This window comes from Balaenoptera musculus, chromosome 4 (assembly GCF_009873245.2).
Source record: "Balaenoptera musculus isolate JJ_BM4_2016_0621 chromosome 4, mBalMus1.pri.v3, whole genome shotgun sequence".
Taxonomy (NCBI): Eukaryota; Metazoa; Chordata; class Mammalia; order Artiodactyla; family Balaenopteridae; genus Balaenoptera; species Balaenoptera musculus.
In genome coordinates, this window is record NC_045788.1 from 97,004,154 (window position 1) to 97,020,347 (window position 16,194).

The 16,194-nt window shown below is 38.9% G+C and overlaps 1 protein-coding gene across 1 annotated transcript in view; it reads left to right on the top strand.

The window, feature by feature from the left end:
- TOMM70 (translocase of outer mitochondrial membrane 70) overlaps window positions 1-15,413 on the top strand; it is a 50,056-nt gene extending 34,643 nt beyond the window's left edge. The window contains exons 9-12 of the mRNA XM_036850267.1: window positions 277-393; window positions 11,753-11,850; window positions 12,442-12,564; window positions 14,961-15,413. Coding sequence (XP_036706162.1) covers window positions 277-393; window positions 11,753-11,850; window positions 12,442-12,564; window positions 14,961-15,114 — 492 coding nt within the window. The 3' untranslated portion in view covers window positions 15,115-15,413. The remainder of the gene's footprint in view (window positions 1-276; window positions 394-11,752; window positions 11,851-12,441; window positions 12,565-14,960) is intronic.
- Window positions 15,414-16,194: the final 781 nt, after the last annotated feature.

Sequence of the window (16,194 nt, forward strand, 5' to 3'; positions counted from 1 at the left end):
TTAAATAAATAATAAATAAAGTGATAATAAATTATATTGAATTTAAAATTCCCCTACTTATATGCAAAGTTTACCTGTTACAAGTTAGTTTGTCTTCTTCTAGAATACTGAACATCTTGAAATTGTTTAGTGGCAATGAAGTCCTAATTGTACATAGCCTTTGGATCCCTTCTCTGGAAATATTTATGTAATTTTGTGTGACTTTTATAATATGTTAACATTTCCTGAGTTTTTGAGTTCTTGATTTGACAGGCCTGTTTTGATTTTTTTACACAGTATCGCCAAGCATATACAGGAAACAATTCTTCACAAATCCAAGCAGCTATGAAAGGTTTTGAAGACGTCATAAAGAAATTTCCAAGGTGTGCTGAAGGCTATGCATTATATGCCCAGGTAAATGTCATTTTTCATATTTTTTCTCTTGCCAGTTCTTTTTTAAAGAACTACATTCACATCTTGAATGCTAGCGTGGAAATCAGAAAATAATGCTTCTCTTGTTGCAGCTTTTGTGGAAGCAGATGGCTTTGTTCCTACTTTGTTTCTCCTGGTCCCCAGGATGGTCCTGGATCACCTTAAGAGGGCTTCCTATGTTATACAATTTGAAAAACGTGGCGCTAAACTTGTAACACATGGGGAAGCTTAAATAGAGCATTTCCCTCATGTTTTCATTTGGATTGGATTTGCAAAATTTAATTACCTTAGGAAAATCCACTGTATGCAATTGGTGAGAGAAATGTCCTTGGAAAGGGTTTTCTTTCTATTTGATCACTGTTCTTTTAAATGGTTAGATAGTCTGTAACAGCTCATTGTAATCTCTGGTTTGTTTAAAATTCTTGAAGCTTTCCTTGGTTTAGGATTAAAGCTATGGAAAGTAGGATTTAAATTTGGATTATTTCCACTTTTTTTTTTTTTTGGCTGCGTTGGGTCTTCGTTGCTGCGCATGGGCTTTCTCTAGTTGCGGCGAGCAGGGGCTACTCTTCGTTGCGGTGCACGGGCTTCTCATTGCAGTGGCTTCTCTTGTTGAGGAGCACGGGCTCTAAGCCTTCAGGAGTTGTGGTGTGTGGGCTCAGTAGTTGTGGCGCACGGGCTTAGTTGCTCCGTGGCATGTGGGATCTTGCCAGACTAGGGCTCGAACCTGTGTCTCCTGCATTGGCAGGCAGATTCTTAACCACTGCGCCACCAGGGAAGCCCCACTTTTTAAATTATAGTTTGAAGTCTTTGAAAACTTATTTATTAATTTTAAATCATCCATTTAAATGAAAATGATTAACTTCTTATAGCCACAGTTACGAGTTTTTCCTCTAACTAAATGATCTCTGAATGACTGTTTCTTTCTTAGTCTTAAAGTTGAAAGCTGCTTTTGGTATCTCGAAAACCAGCCATCTCAAAACTGTATATTTTCTCTTATTCTTCTTATTCCAAAGAAATGTTGTTCCTCTCCCTCCTTATCCCCCCAAACATCACAGAAATAGGAAGCATTTAAAAATGACCGTCTGTATTAGACTCCTAACTCCAGACATTCTTAGGGTTGATTGTTTTGTTTTTAATTTCCTTCATGTTATCTTTAGTCCAGTTATAAGAGAAGTTCCACAGGATAAAACTTTCATTTTGAGCGTTTATTGAGAGGGACTATAGAAGATTGATTGATTGTGTTGGATCTATTATGTAAAAGTCCTACCATCACTGCATTATTAGGGGTTGAAATTCTGCAGTATGAAGTACAACCCAGGAATTCTTTTTTTGTTTGTTTGTTTTTAATATATTCTTTTCCATTATAGTTTATCACAGGATATTGAGTATAGTTCCCTGTGCTATACAGTAGGACCTTGTTCTTTATCCATTCTAAATGTAATAGTTTGCATCTACCAACCCCAAACTCCCAGTCCGTCCCTCTCTCTCTCCCGCTCCTGCTTGGCAACCACAAGTCTGTTCTCTATGTCTCTGAGTCTGTTTCCTTTTTGTAGACAGGTTCATTTGTGCCATATTTTAGGTTCCACATATAAGTGATATCATGTGGTATTTGTCTTTCTCTTTCTGACTTACTTCACTTAGTATGATATTCTCTAGTTGCATCCATGTTGCTGCAAATGGCATTATTTTATTCTTTTCTATGGCTGAGTAGTATTCCATTGTATATATGTACCACATCTTCTTTATCCATTAATCTGTTGATGGACACTTAGGTTGTTTCCATATTTCAGCAATTGTGAACAGTGCTGTTATGAACATAGGGGTACATGTATCTTTTTTTTTTTTTTTAACATCTTTACTGCAGTATAATTGCTTTACAATGTTGTGTTAGTTTCTCCTGTATAACAAAGTGAATCAGCTATATGCATATGTATATCTCCATATCCCCTCCCTCTTGTGTCTCCCTCCCACCCTCCTTATCCCACCTCTCTAGGTGCTCACAAAGCACCAAGCTGATCTCCCTGGGCTACGCAGCTCCTTCCCACTAGCTATCTATTTTACATTTGGTAGTGTATATATGTCAGTGCTACTCTCTCACTTCGTCCCAGCTTACCCTTCCCCCTCCCCGTGTCCTGAAGTCCATTCTCTACGTCTGCGTCTTTATTCCTGTCCTGCCCCTAGGTTCATTAGAACTGTTTTTTTTTTTAGATTCCATATATATGTGTTAGCATATGGTATTTGTTTTCCTGACTTAACTTCACTCTGTATGACAGACTCAAGGTCCATCCACCTCACTACAAATAACTCAGTTTCGTTTCTTTTTATGGCTGAGTAATATTCCATTGTATATATGTGCCACAACTTCTTATCCATTCATCTGTTGATGGACATTTAGGTTGCTTCCATGTCCTGGCTATTGTAAATAGTGCTGCAGTGAACACTGTGGTACATAACTCTTTTTGAATTATGGTTTTCTAAGGGTATATGCTCAGTAGTGAGATTGCTAAGTCATATGGTAGTGCTGTTTTTAGGTTTTTTTGTTTTTGTTTTTTTTTTAATTTTATAGCTACTTTTATTTTTATTTATTTATTTATTTTTGGCTGTGTTGGGTCTTCGTTTCTGTGTGAGGGCTTTCTCCAGTTGCGGCAAGTGGGGGCCATTCTTCATCGCAGTGCGCGGGCCTCTCACCATCGCAGCCTCTCCCGCTGCGGAGCACAGGCTCCAGACGCGCAGGCTCAGCAATTGTGGCTCACGGGCCCAGTCGCTCCGCGGCATGTGGGATCCTCCCAGACCAGGGCTCGAACCCGTGTCCCCTGCATTGGCAGGCAGATTCTCAACCACTGCGCCACCAGGGAAGCCCCTCTCTAAGAGTTTTATAGTGTCTGGCCTTAACATTTAGGGCTTTAATCCATTTTGAGTTTATTTTTGTGTATGGTGTTAGGAAGTGTTCTAATTTCATTCTTTTACATGTAGCTGTCCAGTTTTCCCAGCACCACTTATTGAAGAGGCTGTCTTTTCTCCACTGTATACTCTTGCCTCCTTTACCAAAGATAAGGTGACCATATGTGCGTGGGTTTATCTCTGGGCTTTCTATCCTGTTCCATTGATCTATATCTCTGTTTTTGTCCCAGTACCATACTGTCTTTTTTTTTTTTTTTTTTTTTTTTTTATTTATTTATTTTTGGCTGTGTTGGGTCCTCGCCTCTGTGCAAGGGCTTTCTCCAGTTGCGGCAAGTGGGGGCCACTCCTCATCGCGGTGCGCGGGCCCCTCACTATCGCGGCCTCCCCTGTTGCGGAGCACAAGCTCCAGATGCGCAGGCTCAGCAGTTGTGGCTCACGGGCCCAGTTGCTCCTTGGCATGTGGGATCTTCCCAGACCAGGGCTCGAACCCGTGTCCCCTGCATTAGCAGGCAGACTCTCAACCACTGCGCCACCAGGGAAGCCCTACCATACTGTCTTGATTACTGTAGCTTTGTAGTATAGTGTGAAGTCCAGGAGCCTGATTCTTCCAACTCTGTTTTTCTTTCTCACTCTTGCTTTGGCTATTCGGGGTCTTTCGTGTTTCCATACAAATTGTAAAATTTTTTGTTCTAGTTCTGTGAAAAATGCCATGGGTAGTTTGATATGGATTGCACTGAATCTTTAGATTGCTTTTGGGTAGTATAGTCATTTTGACAATGTTGATTCTTCCAATCCAAGAACATAGTATATCTCTCCATCTGTTTGTATTGTCTTTAATTTCTTTCATCAGTGTCTTATAGTTTTTTGCCTACAGGTCTTTTTGTCTCCTTAGTTAGGTTTATTCCTGGGTATTTTATTCTTTTTGTTGCAGTGGTAAATGGGAGTGTTTCCTTAATTTCCCTTTCAGATTTTTCATCCTTAGTGTATAGAAATGCAAGAGATTTCTGTGCACTGACTTTGTATCCTGCTACTCTACCATATTGATTGATTAGCTCTAGTAGTTTTCTGGTAGAATCTTTAGGATTCTCTGTATAGTATCATGTCACCTGCAAACAGTGACAGTTTTACTCCTTCTTTTCCGATTTGGATTCCTTTTATTTATTTTTCTTCTCTGATTGCTGTGGCTAAAACTTCCAAAACTATGTTGAATAATAGTGGTGAGAGTGGACAACCTTGTCTGGTTCCTGATCTTAGAGGAAATGGTTTCAGTTTTTCACCATTGAGATGATGTTGGCTGTGGGTTTGTCATATATGGCCTTTATTATGTTGAGGTTGGTTCCCTCTGTGCCTACTTTCTGGAGGGTTTTTATCATAAATGGGTGTTGAATTTTCTCAAAAGCTTTTTCTGCATCTGTTGAGATGATCATATGGTTTTAATCCTTCAATTTGTTAATATGGTGTATCACATTGATTGATTTGCATATATTGAAGAATCCTTGCATTCCTGGGATAAATCCCACTCGAGCATGGTGTATGATCCTTCTAATGTGCTGTTGGATTCTGTTTGCTAGTATTTGGTTGAGAATTTTTGCACCTATGTTCATCAGAGATATTGATCTGTAGTTTTCTTTTTTTTGTGACATCTTTGTCTGGTTTTGGTATCAGGGTAATGGTGGCCTCATAGAATGAGTTTGGGAGTGTTCCTCCCTCTGCTATATTTTGGAAGAGTTTGAGAAGGATAGGTGTTAGCTCTTCTCTAAATGTTTGATAGCATTCGCCTGTGAAGCCATCTGGTCCTGGGCTTTTGTTTGTTGGAAGATTTTTAATCACAGTTTCAATTTCAGTGCTTGTGATTGGTCTGTTTATATTTTCTGTTTCTTCCTGGTTCAGTCTTGGAAGGTTGTGCTTTTCTAAGAATTTGTCCATTTCTTCCAGGTTGTCCATTTTATTGGCATAGAGTTGCTTGTAGTAATCTCTCATGATCCGTTGTATTTCTGCAGTGTCAGTTGTTACTTCTCCTTTTTCATTTCTAATTCTGTTGATTTGAGTCTTCTTCCTTTGTTTCTTGATGAGTCTGGCTAATGGTTTATCAATTTTGTTTATCTTCTCAAAGAACCAGCTTTTAGATTTATTGATCTTTGCTATCTTTTCCTTCATTTCTTTTTCATTTATTTCTGATCTGATCTTTATGATTTCTTTCCTTCTGCTAACTTCGGGGGTTTTTTGTTCTTCTTTCTCTAATTGCTTTAGGTGTAGGGTTAGGTTGTTTATTTGAGATGTTTCTTGTTTCTTGAGGTAGGATTGTATTGCTATAAACTTCCCTCTTAGAACTGCTTTTGCTGCATCCTGTAGGTTTTGGGTCGTCGTGTTTTCATTGTCATTTGTTTCTAGTTATTTTTTGATTTCCTCTTTGATTTCGTCAGTGATCTCTTGGTTATTTAGTAACGTATTGTTTAGCCTCCACGTGTTTGTATTTTTTACAGTTTTTTTCCTGTAATTGATATCTAGTCTTATAGCTTTGTGGTCAGAAAAGATACTTGGTACGAATTCAATTTTCTTAAATTTACCAAGGCTTCATTTGTGGCCCAAGATATGATCTATCCTGGAGGATGTTCCATGAGCACTTCAGAAGAAAGTGTATTCTGTTGTTTTTGGATGGAATGTCCTATAAATATCAATTAGGTCCATCTTGTTGAATGTGTCATTTAAAGCTTGTGTTCCCTTATTTATTTGCATTTTGGATGATCTGTCCATCGGTGAAAGTGGGGTGTTAAAGTCCCCTACTGTGATTGTGTTACTGTCGATTTCCCCTTTTATGGCTGTTAGCATTTGCCTTATGTATTGAGGTGCTCCTATGTTGGGTGCATAAATCTTTACAATTGTTATATCTTCTTCTTGGATTGATCCCTTGATCATTATGTAGTCTCCTTCTTTGTCTCTTGTAATAGTCTTTATTTTAAAGTCTATTCTGTCTGATATAAGAATTGCTACTCCAGCTTTCTTTTGATTTCCATTTGCATGGAATATCTTTTTCCATCCCCTCACTTTCAGTCTGTATGTGTCCCTAGGTCTGAAGTGGGTCTCTTGTAGACAGCATATATATGGGACTTGTTTTTGTATCCATTCAGCCAGCCTATGTCTTTTTGTTGGAGCATTTAATCCATTCACGTTTAAGGTTATTATTGATATGTATGTTCCTATTACCATTTTCTTAATTGTTTTGGGTTTGTTATTGTAGGTCTTTTCCTTCTGTTGTGTTTCCTGCCTAGAGAAGTTCCTTTAGCATTTGTTGTAGAGCTGGTTTGGTGGTGCTGATTTCTCTTAACTTTTGCTTATCTGTAAAGGTTTTAATTTCTCCATCGAATCTGAATGAGATCGTTGCTGGGTAGAGTAATCTTGGTTGTAGGTTCTTCCCTTTCATCACTTTAAATATGTCCTGCCACTCCCTTCTGGCTTGCAGAGTTTCTGCTGAAAAATCAGCTGTTAACCTGATGGGGATTCCCTTGTATGTTATTTGTTGCTTTTTCCTTGTTGCTTCTAATATTTTTTCTTTGTAGTTAATTTTTGAAAGTTTGATTAATATGTGTCTTGGCATGTTTCTCTTTGGGTTTATCCTTTATGGTACTTACTGTCTGTGCTTCCTGGACTTGATTGTCTATTTCCTTTCCCATGTTAGGGAAGTTTTCGACTATAATCTCTTTAAATATTTTCTCAGACCCTTTCTTTTTCCCTTCTTCTTCTGGGACCCCTGTAATTCGAATGTTGGTGCATTTAATGTTGTCCCAGAGGTCTCTAAGACTGTCCTCAATTCTTTTCGTTCTTTTTTCTTTATTCTGCTCCTTGACAGTTATTTCCAGCATTTTATCTTCCAGGTCACTTATCCGTTCTTCTGCCTCAGTTATTCTGTTATTGATTCCTTCTAGAGTATTTTTAATTTCAGTAATTGTGTTGTTCATCACTGTTTGTTTGCTCTTTAGTTCTTCTAGATCCTTGTTAAATGTTTCTTGTATTTTCTCCATTCTGTTTCCAAGATTTTGGATCATCTTTACTATCATTACTCTGAATTCTTTTTCAGGTAGGTTGCCTATTTCGTCTTCATTTATTTGGTCTTGTAGGTTTTTACCTTGCTCCTTTGTTTGTAATGTATTTTTTTGTCATTTCATTTTTTTTTTTGATGGGTGGTGCTGTATTTGTGTCTTACTGGTTGTTTGGCTTGAGACGTCCAGCACTGGTGTTTGCAGGCAGTTGGATAGAGCTGGGTCTTGGTGCTGAGATGAGGACTTCTGGGAGGCCTCACTCCAAATGATATTCCCTGGGGTCTGAGGTTCTCTGTTAGTCCAGCGGTTTGGACTCGGAGTTCCCACCACAGGAGCTCATTGCCCGACCTCCGGCCTGGGAACCAAGATTCCGCAAGCTTTGTGGTGCGGTAAGAAAAAAAAACAGAAAGAAAGAAAAAAATGTGCAGTACAGTATCAAAGAAAATAAAATTAGAAAGATAAAAAATATATTAGGAAAAATAAAACTATAATTGAACCAACTGCAACAGTGTAAAATAAAACCACACCAGAAAAAAGAAAACAAAAAGCGGAGGGGGGAACAAGCCAAAAGGAGAGATCAGTAACAAAGTATAAAGAATAAAATAAAATTAGAAAAATAAAAGATTTATTAGGAAACATAATAATATAAAACAATCAACAACAGTGAATCAACAAGGTAAAACAGAACCCTAATCTAAAAGAAGAAAAAAGAAAAATTGAAAAAAAAAAGCCTTGGCTGCTGGGGCAGAGCTTAGGTGGGGTGGGACTTAGGCAGGGGCGGGGTTGAGGGTGGGGCAGGACCTAGGCAGGTTGGGGGGTTGTCATTTGAGCATGGGGCAGGGCCTCTGCTTGGGACCTGAGTGATCAAGGAAGGGGAGAGGCAGTATGTCCAAAGGAGGGCCTCTGGAGTGTGGAGTTCCAGAGTTTGGAGGTAGGGCCCTGAGTGAGGGTGTGTGGGTGGGGTTTAGGCCCAGCGTATTGGAGGGGGTCTCGGAGTGTAGAGGTAGGGCCGTGGGTGGGGTGTCGGGGCGGGGCTTTGGCTGTGCTGGGCAGGAGGGAGGCTCCAAGGGCAGAGTATTAGGCCTGGGAGCCCAACAGGCTCCCCGGTGCCTAAATGGACAGGAAAAGCACTGGCCGTGTTCCCTTCTGTTCCTTCGCACCCCTTTCCCACTGTCTCCCCCAGGGTCTCCCCCGTCGCTGCTGGACTCCTAATCTTGGGTGGGTCCTGCTGAGTGTAGGAACTCCTCCCCTCCCCCAGCCACCCCTCAGAGGTGCCGGTTCCATAGGTCTGGCCTTTAGTTTTTTTTTTTCTTTTTATAAATTTATTTATTTATTTTTGGGTGTGTTGGGTCTTCATTTCTGTGCGAGGGCTTTCTCTAGTTGTGGCGAGTGGGGGCCCCTCTTCATCGCGGTGTGTGGGCCTCTCACTGTTGTGGCCTCTCTTGTTGTGGAGCACAGGCTCCAGACACGCAGGCTCAGTAATTGTGGCTCACGGGCCTAGTTGCTCCACGGCATGTGAGATCTTCCTAGACCAGAGCTCAAACCCATGTCCCCTGCATTGGCCACTGCGCCACCAGGGAAGCCCCCGGCCTTTACTTTTGCTCCCCCTTCCCTGCCTCCCATTCCCTCAGGACCCGCTGGAGGGGGCCTAGGTGGGCAGAGGATCAGGCCCATATCTCAGTAGGTTTCTGGGGGCCCAAGGGGGCAGGGGAAACCTGGCCACGCTCCCTTTTGATCCTCTGCCCTCCCAGTGGTTCCCCAATTTCCCCTTCGTGTGTGGGATCCCTTCCCCTCCCCCAGCCGTGCCTCAGGGGCACCAGTCCTGTCCCACCTCCACTTCTCCTCCCCCTTCACTCCCCCCACGCCCCACATCCTACCCGGTCGCTGGGGGTTCCTCCCGTCCCCTTAGGTGTCCATGGTCCCCCACTGGTGCCTGGTAGGTACCCTAGTTGTGAGGAGATGCAAATTCTGCATCCTCCTAGTATGCAATCTTGACTCCACCCCCACATGTATCTTTTTGAATTATAGTTTTGTCCAGGTACATTTCCAGGAGTGGCATTGCTGGATTATATGGTAATTCTATTTTTAGTTTTCTGAGAACCTCCATACTGTTTTCTATAGTGGCTGTACCAATTTACATTCCCACCAGCAGTGTAGGAGGGTTCCCTTTTCTCCACACCCTCTGCAGCATTAGTTATTTGTAGACTTTTTAATGATGGCCATTCTGACTGGTGTGAGGTGGTACCTTGTTGTAGGTTTGATTTTCATTTCTTTAATAATTAGTGATGTTGAGCGTATTTTCGTGTGCCTGCTGGCCATCTGTATGTCTTTGGAGAAATGTCTATTAAGGTCTTCTGCCCATTTTTCAGTTGGGTTGTTTGTTTTTTTTGTTGTTGAGTTGTATGAGCTGTTTGTATATTTTGGAGATTAAGCCCTTGTCTGTCTCATCATTTACAAATATTTTCTCCCATTCTATAGGTTGTCTTTTCTTTTTGGTTATGGTTTCCTTTGCTGTGCAAAAGCTTGTAAGTTTGATTCAGTCCCATTTGTTTAGTTTTGTTTTTATTTCTATTGCCTTGGGAGACTGATCTAAGAAAACATTGGTATAATTTATGTCGGAGAATGTTTTGCCTACGCTCTCCTCTAGGAGTTTTATGGTGTCATGTCTTATGTTTTAAGTCTTTAAGGCATTTTGACTATTTTTGTGCATGGTATGAGGGTGTGTTCTAACTTCATTGACTTACATGCAGCTCTCCAACTTTCCCAGCACGACTTGCTGAAGAGACTCTTTTTCCCATTTTATGTTCTTGCCTCCTTTGTCAAAGATTAATTGACCATAGGTGTGTGGGTTTACTTCTGCAACCCAGGAATTCATTAACCTCAGTTTGAAATCTTATCTGCTCAGTCTTTGTTCTTATAATTCCTAGATAGAAAAAAAAAATGATACATTGATTGCTGACTACATGCTCTGTTAATTGTGAAAGCATGTACTATATAAAATTCTATAGAATATATAGAAGTTAAAATAGGACAAACACACATTATAATTGTATGATGTTTGTATTGAATAGGTACACTTGGATTTAGGGCTTATATTTAATTAGGAACAAGCCAGAAGGTGACAGGACCATCTTCATCACTGAAATGAAATCCAGAAGGGCTTTTTTGGTGCAGATTTCTATAAGCAGCTAAAAGAGCAAAGGCCACTGACTAGCTTTTAAAGAAACCAAATACTAGGAACAACTCTTTTGCAGAGGTTTCATGATTGTACATTTCTCTCTCATTATGTTACCTTCAAAACAGGTTTTGGCCTACTTGAGCATCATCTTTTTTTTTTTTTTAATAAATTTATTTACTTATTTTATTTTTGGCTGTGTTGGGTCTGTTGCTGCGCGGGCTTTCTCTAGTTGCGGCGAGCGGGAGCTACTCTTCATTGTGGTGTGAGGGTTTCTCATTGTGGTGGCTTCTCTTGTTGCAGAGCACCAGCTCTAGGCACATGGGCTTCAGTAGTTGTGGCACACGGGCTTAGTTAGTTGCTCCACGGCATGTGGGATCTTCCTGGACCAGGGCTCGAACCTGTGTCCCCTGCATTGGCAGGCAATTCTCAACCCCTGTGCCACCAGGGAAGCCCTACTTGAGCATCATCTTATCAGCACTAGCATTATTACAAGTCTGTTTGCACCAAAGTTTCTATCTTTTGGTCCCTCTTCTGATGTTTGCTTCACTATATATAGCAAATTTTATTTATACATAGAGAGAGAGTTATATATAGTTATATATAGTTACATAGTATGACTTTTTTCTTTGAACCCTGAAGCTTGAGCTTAGATGCCAGCTAACTCTCAGAGTTACAGTTTGATCAGCATGATCTGGTATCCACATAACCAAGCCTTCCATTTCTGCCATGGGATTTGCCTTCAAACAGTTGATTGTAGCTGCTTTCTTTCTTTGACCAATCATTTTTAAGGAATGACTCTGATAACAGTTAACATACCTATCTGAACTTACCCTTCCAAATGAGTATTGTTTTTAAAGTAATTCCCTTAGGATATATTATGATAAATTATGAATAAGTGACATGAATGTACCTGTGAGAATCTGATATTAGAACTTGCACCAAGAGTGGGATTTTCTGTATTCTAGAGTTTATTAGATCTTCTCCTTTGCAAATTACTAACAAACTTAATGAAGAGAGAGAACAGTTAAGATTTCATATTCATAATGCTGCTATGTAAAAACCCCAATAATTAAGATGTAACATTTTAAATAAGTTTAATCCCCAAAACAATAATTTGGTAATGAATGGTTACATGAAGTAAATTTTAATAATTAATAAGCAGTATACTTTTAATTGCTTAGGGTGACAGTTTAACTAAATTTAACCGAAGTATCTCTTCACATAGGCATTAACAGATCAACAACAGTTTGGTAAAGCTGATGAAATGTATGATAAATGTATTAATTTGGAACCAGATAATGCCACAACATACGTTCATAAAGGGTATGTATTTTTGTGGGTCTGTTTGTTCCAGTAAGAAACTAAATTTCTTGCATAGTAGTAAGATGGATTTCTTTTGGTCGCTGAGAAAGGGGACTGTGGTAGAGAGAGTCAGTGTTAACTGAAAAATTTCTTAATGCTGTGGATGCTTCACTGTTACTTTTTCTTTTACTTATGTTTGATTATTATACAATAATTAGTAAATATGCTATTTTCACCGTAGCTTAAGGATTTCATTTCTGAACATCCTGTCAGGTGTTACTTGTATCAAAATAGGAAACACGCAAAATAAGTTTTTCCTGTCCTAGTGTACTTGAATTGTCATTTTAAAACTTCAGTTAAATTTATACAGAGTAAAACATTAAGCTGTGCAACAAAGTAAGTTAATAATAGAGCCTAGACCGTTGGACACTCTTTTCATACTAAGGAATTTAGACTACAAAACCACTGTAAATTGAGGGAAAAAAACCAATTTGATGCTGATTCTATACTGTTTTAGATTTTGTTTTTCCTTGTAAATTAAATTATAAATTCATTGAGAGCCGAATTGATACTGGGCCATGGTCACATCTGACTGCTGTTTTGCATTTGCAGTTTACTTCAACTTCAGTGGAAGCAAGATCTGGATAGAGGTTTGGAGCTTATCAGCAAGGCTATTGAAATTGACAATAAATGTGATTTTGCATATGAAACCATGGGAACTATTGAAGTACAAAGGTAACTTCTAGAGTCTGTCCTTAGGAAAGTTAGGGCATCTCCATATTTATCTTTTCATTCTTCTCATTATAGACAGGTTATTGTCAATAATCATTAAATTTTTAAGTCTTAATGTGTTGTGCCTTTTGAGGCAATATTCCCTTGAAACTATACAACTTTGATTTGCCTTGTTTAATTATTCTTCCAGTTTAAAAGTCACACTTAAAAGTTGTTTAAGTCAGGCATATACATTAGAAAGGGAAACTTGATCTTTCTCCAATACCTGTTGTGTGTTTTTTCCTCCTTTCTCCTGTATTATTTCTGTTGGAGGGAAAAAAACATCTGCAGTGTACTCAGGCAGTGCAGTGCAGCATAAGGATTGGCGGCCACGTTGCCCGAAGACTTAGATCCTGCTACAGCCAAGTGGCTAGGCAAGTTGCACCATCACCTCTGAGCCCCTGAGTTTTCTTTAAAATCAGGGAGTTGGATAAGAATTTTTGCAATTCTGACTTTCTTGTAACTTCTTGTTTTCTGTAAATGTTTATCCAGAGTTGCACTTGAGATCCACCATTAATAGGTGATAACTGTTTATGCCATAGAATTTAGTGTAGTATACCATCTGGATACTGGCATTGCCATCCATTTGAGTAGCTACTCTAGGCCAGGTACTGAACTTTAGGTGCTTTCCAAATATTATTTCAATTGATTTTTACCCCAGTCTTTATAAAGGTTGAGGTTATATGATCCTCCATTTAATTGAAGAGTGTAGAAACTGATGCCCAGACTGGTTAAATTAACAAGGTTACATGGTGAGCAGGTAGTAGAAAGAGGACATGAGCCCATATTTCACTGATGCCAAAAGTAACCGATCTTGCTACCATCGCTTGTCAGGAACTAGTAGGAGTTGTCTTAATAACCTGTCATGCAGTCACTTCTGGGGTCCTCTGTCTTTCTGCTCCAGAGTAGGCAGAATATATGTAGGCTGATGAAAATTTTTGCGATCCTTGTACTGACAGTTGCATATAAATATTATTTCTTAATTGCCAGTTTGTTAATGTGTATAAAATATTCTCATACTAGAATATGATGGGGTAATAGTTCTTAATCTTTTGAGCAAAGCTGTGGATTTTTCCTAAAATAATGCACATGCAAAAACTCTTTGCATATAAGTTGTTCATAGAGCCTGGGTTAAGGACCCCTGATTTATGGGGTTTGATGAATTTTGTGTGTTAATTGTACTTTAAGAAATCCATTCTGAATCCTGCTTTACAAATAGATAAGTGAATGTGAATGAATGAAATTGCTGATTATCCTAGGATTTAGCAAATCTGCTGTCTACCTAATATCTGAACATGAACTCTCAAAGTTATTTTCTTTTTAATTAAGTCTATTATGTACCGTATCAATATATGTAGTAGGAGATTGAGTACAGTCACCCCAGAGGTACATTGTACTTCTTAGATTCTAACTGGCATATATATAGTGGGGACTTAATACAGTATTTATTGTAAGATTACATGCATGTATGCATATATACATAGCCAGTACTAGTTACTTTAAAATAGCTCTTGGTTCTTGGCAAGTATATAAAGCCTAATCACAATTAGACTGTAAGAGGTAAATTGTATATTTTTTGACCAAGCATATTCATCCATTTATTCAAAAAATGGATACTAGCTACCAAGTATTGTACTAGGTTCTGGGAATTGAAAGGTGTCCCGTAAGGATCTGGTAAGACTGTGGTAACAAATAGCAATATATATCCATCTGACTTGCACAGAGTGACAATGGAATCATGGGGACAGTGGGGAGGGAGCAGCCAATTCCTCTAGCGAGGGAGGGGGAGAGTAGTTTTCATGAGGATATTGTATTTGAACTGGGCCTTAAAAAGGTGAGGATTTGGCTAGAATCAGGCAGAGAAGCAATAAATAATCTGAGCATTATGAGCATGAGTGAACTCAGGGAGACCTGTGTGTATGGAGTAGTGTTGGGTAGGGATATGCTGGTAGGGCTCACACAGATCTGTGAAGGTAAGGCCCCTGAATACCTGTAATGTTCTCTGAGGCTATGTCACTGCTTTCTAAAGGAGCCTCATGATGGAGTAGAAACAAGCAGAATTTAGGAACCAGATATGATTATGATTTTAAATAAGTCATTTAATCTCTCTAGTCTCACTGTTCTTATCTGTAAACAAAGACCACAAGTAGCATAATATAAGCATATAGTATTTGTAATAGTAGCTAACATTCATTGAGTATTTTCTATGTGCTAGGCATTATTTTGTTATAAAGAAGCATTTTATTAGAGTCATAGTTGAAACTTAAAGGTCAGGCTCCATGTAGCTTCAGTTATAAACTTCATTGCATTCTGTGAAGTGCTTGTTAAATCTGAAACATTTAAAGTTTTTGTTGTTTTAGAGGAAACATGGAGAAAGCCATTGACATGTTCAACAAAGCTATTAACCTGGCCAAATCAGAAATGGAGATGGCTCATCTATACTCACTCTGTGATGCTGCCCATGCCCAGACAGAAGTTGCAAAGAAATACGGATTAAAACCACCGACATTATAAAATACGGGGGAAGGAAAATGACCCTCTTTTAGGAGTTTACCCCCTCTTCAACTGAACCCTAAAGACACTGTTGTGAACTATGTTGAATGGTGGAACTTAGTATTTCCGTTTGTGCTGTTGTCATTCGTTACATGTTTCATGTTTAGGTGTTGTGGGAGTGCCTGTTGAAGAAAGTTTGCAGTGTTGCAGCTTTTATTCCCTGTGCAACAAAGCTTAGAAACCTGTTAAAGGGATATTAAAATAAAGTTGCAAAGAGTACAAATGATAATTGGCCATGCAAATAAAAATTTTGATTTGTTGATTTGACTTTTTTTTTCGAGGTGGGTGGGAGGGTGTGTTCTGGATGATTTTGTCTTTGTGTGTGTGTGTGTGTGTGTATAACATATGAGTATTTTACAGTTTTACAGCATGTTGGTTTTTAAATTAACATAGTAAGTGCTGTAAAATAAGATTCTTTTAGATTTGATTAATCCCTTTTAGTTAATTTTTTTTTTGAAGGAAACAGCTTAAGTGGGGATTTCGTTTTTACGACAGCAAAATTGAGACCCTTTTAACCACTGTCAGCATGCACAATGCCTCTGATTCTGCAGAACGTTAGATGCAGTGGCGACACTTAAACCTTTGACCCCCTTCAACTATAATGGATAATGTACATCGTTCTTAAAGTCTACAGCAGCTGGTTTTCATACAGTAAGTTATGCAGAAGCAAGATATTCTAATTGATGTATGTGCTAGAAGACTGAGAATTAATGGGAGAGCAGACCAGGCAAGAGGTAAGATGAAATGAAAATGTATTTATAATTGCCCATGGCTATTTTCTACAATAGGTATTACTATTTAACAGTGTACTTTTTAAAGAAAATGCAGGTTGGTTGTGTATGTAAAGACGAAGTAAGTGTGATAAGTAGTTAATTAGCTTAAAATTTCTAGTGAAGAAAATGTGGCCTAACAGTTCAAAAAGGATGAAAGTCTCAGATCCAGAACATAGTATTTCCTGAAGTGACAAGTTTAATGCTTCTTAACTATGGCTACATGTACTTAAGGGATTTTGAGCCAGTATTTTCAAAGATGCTGAGGACG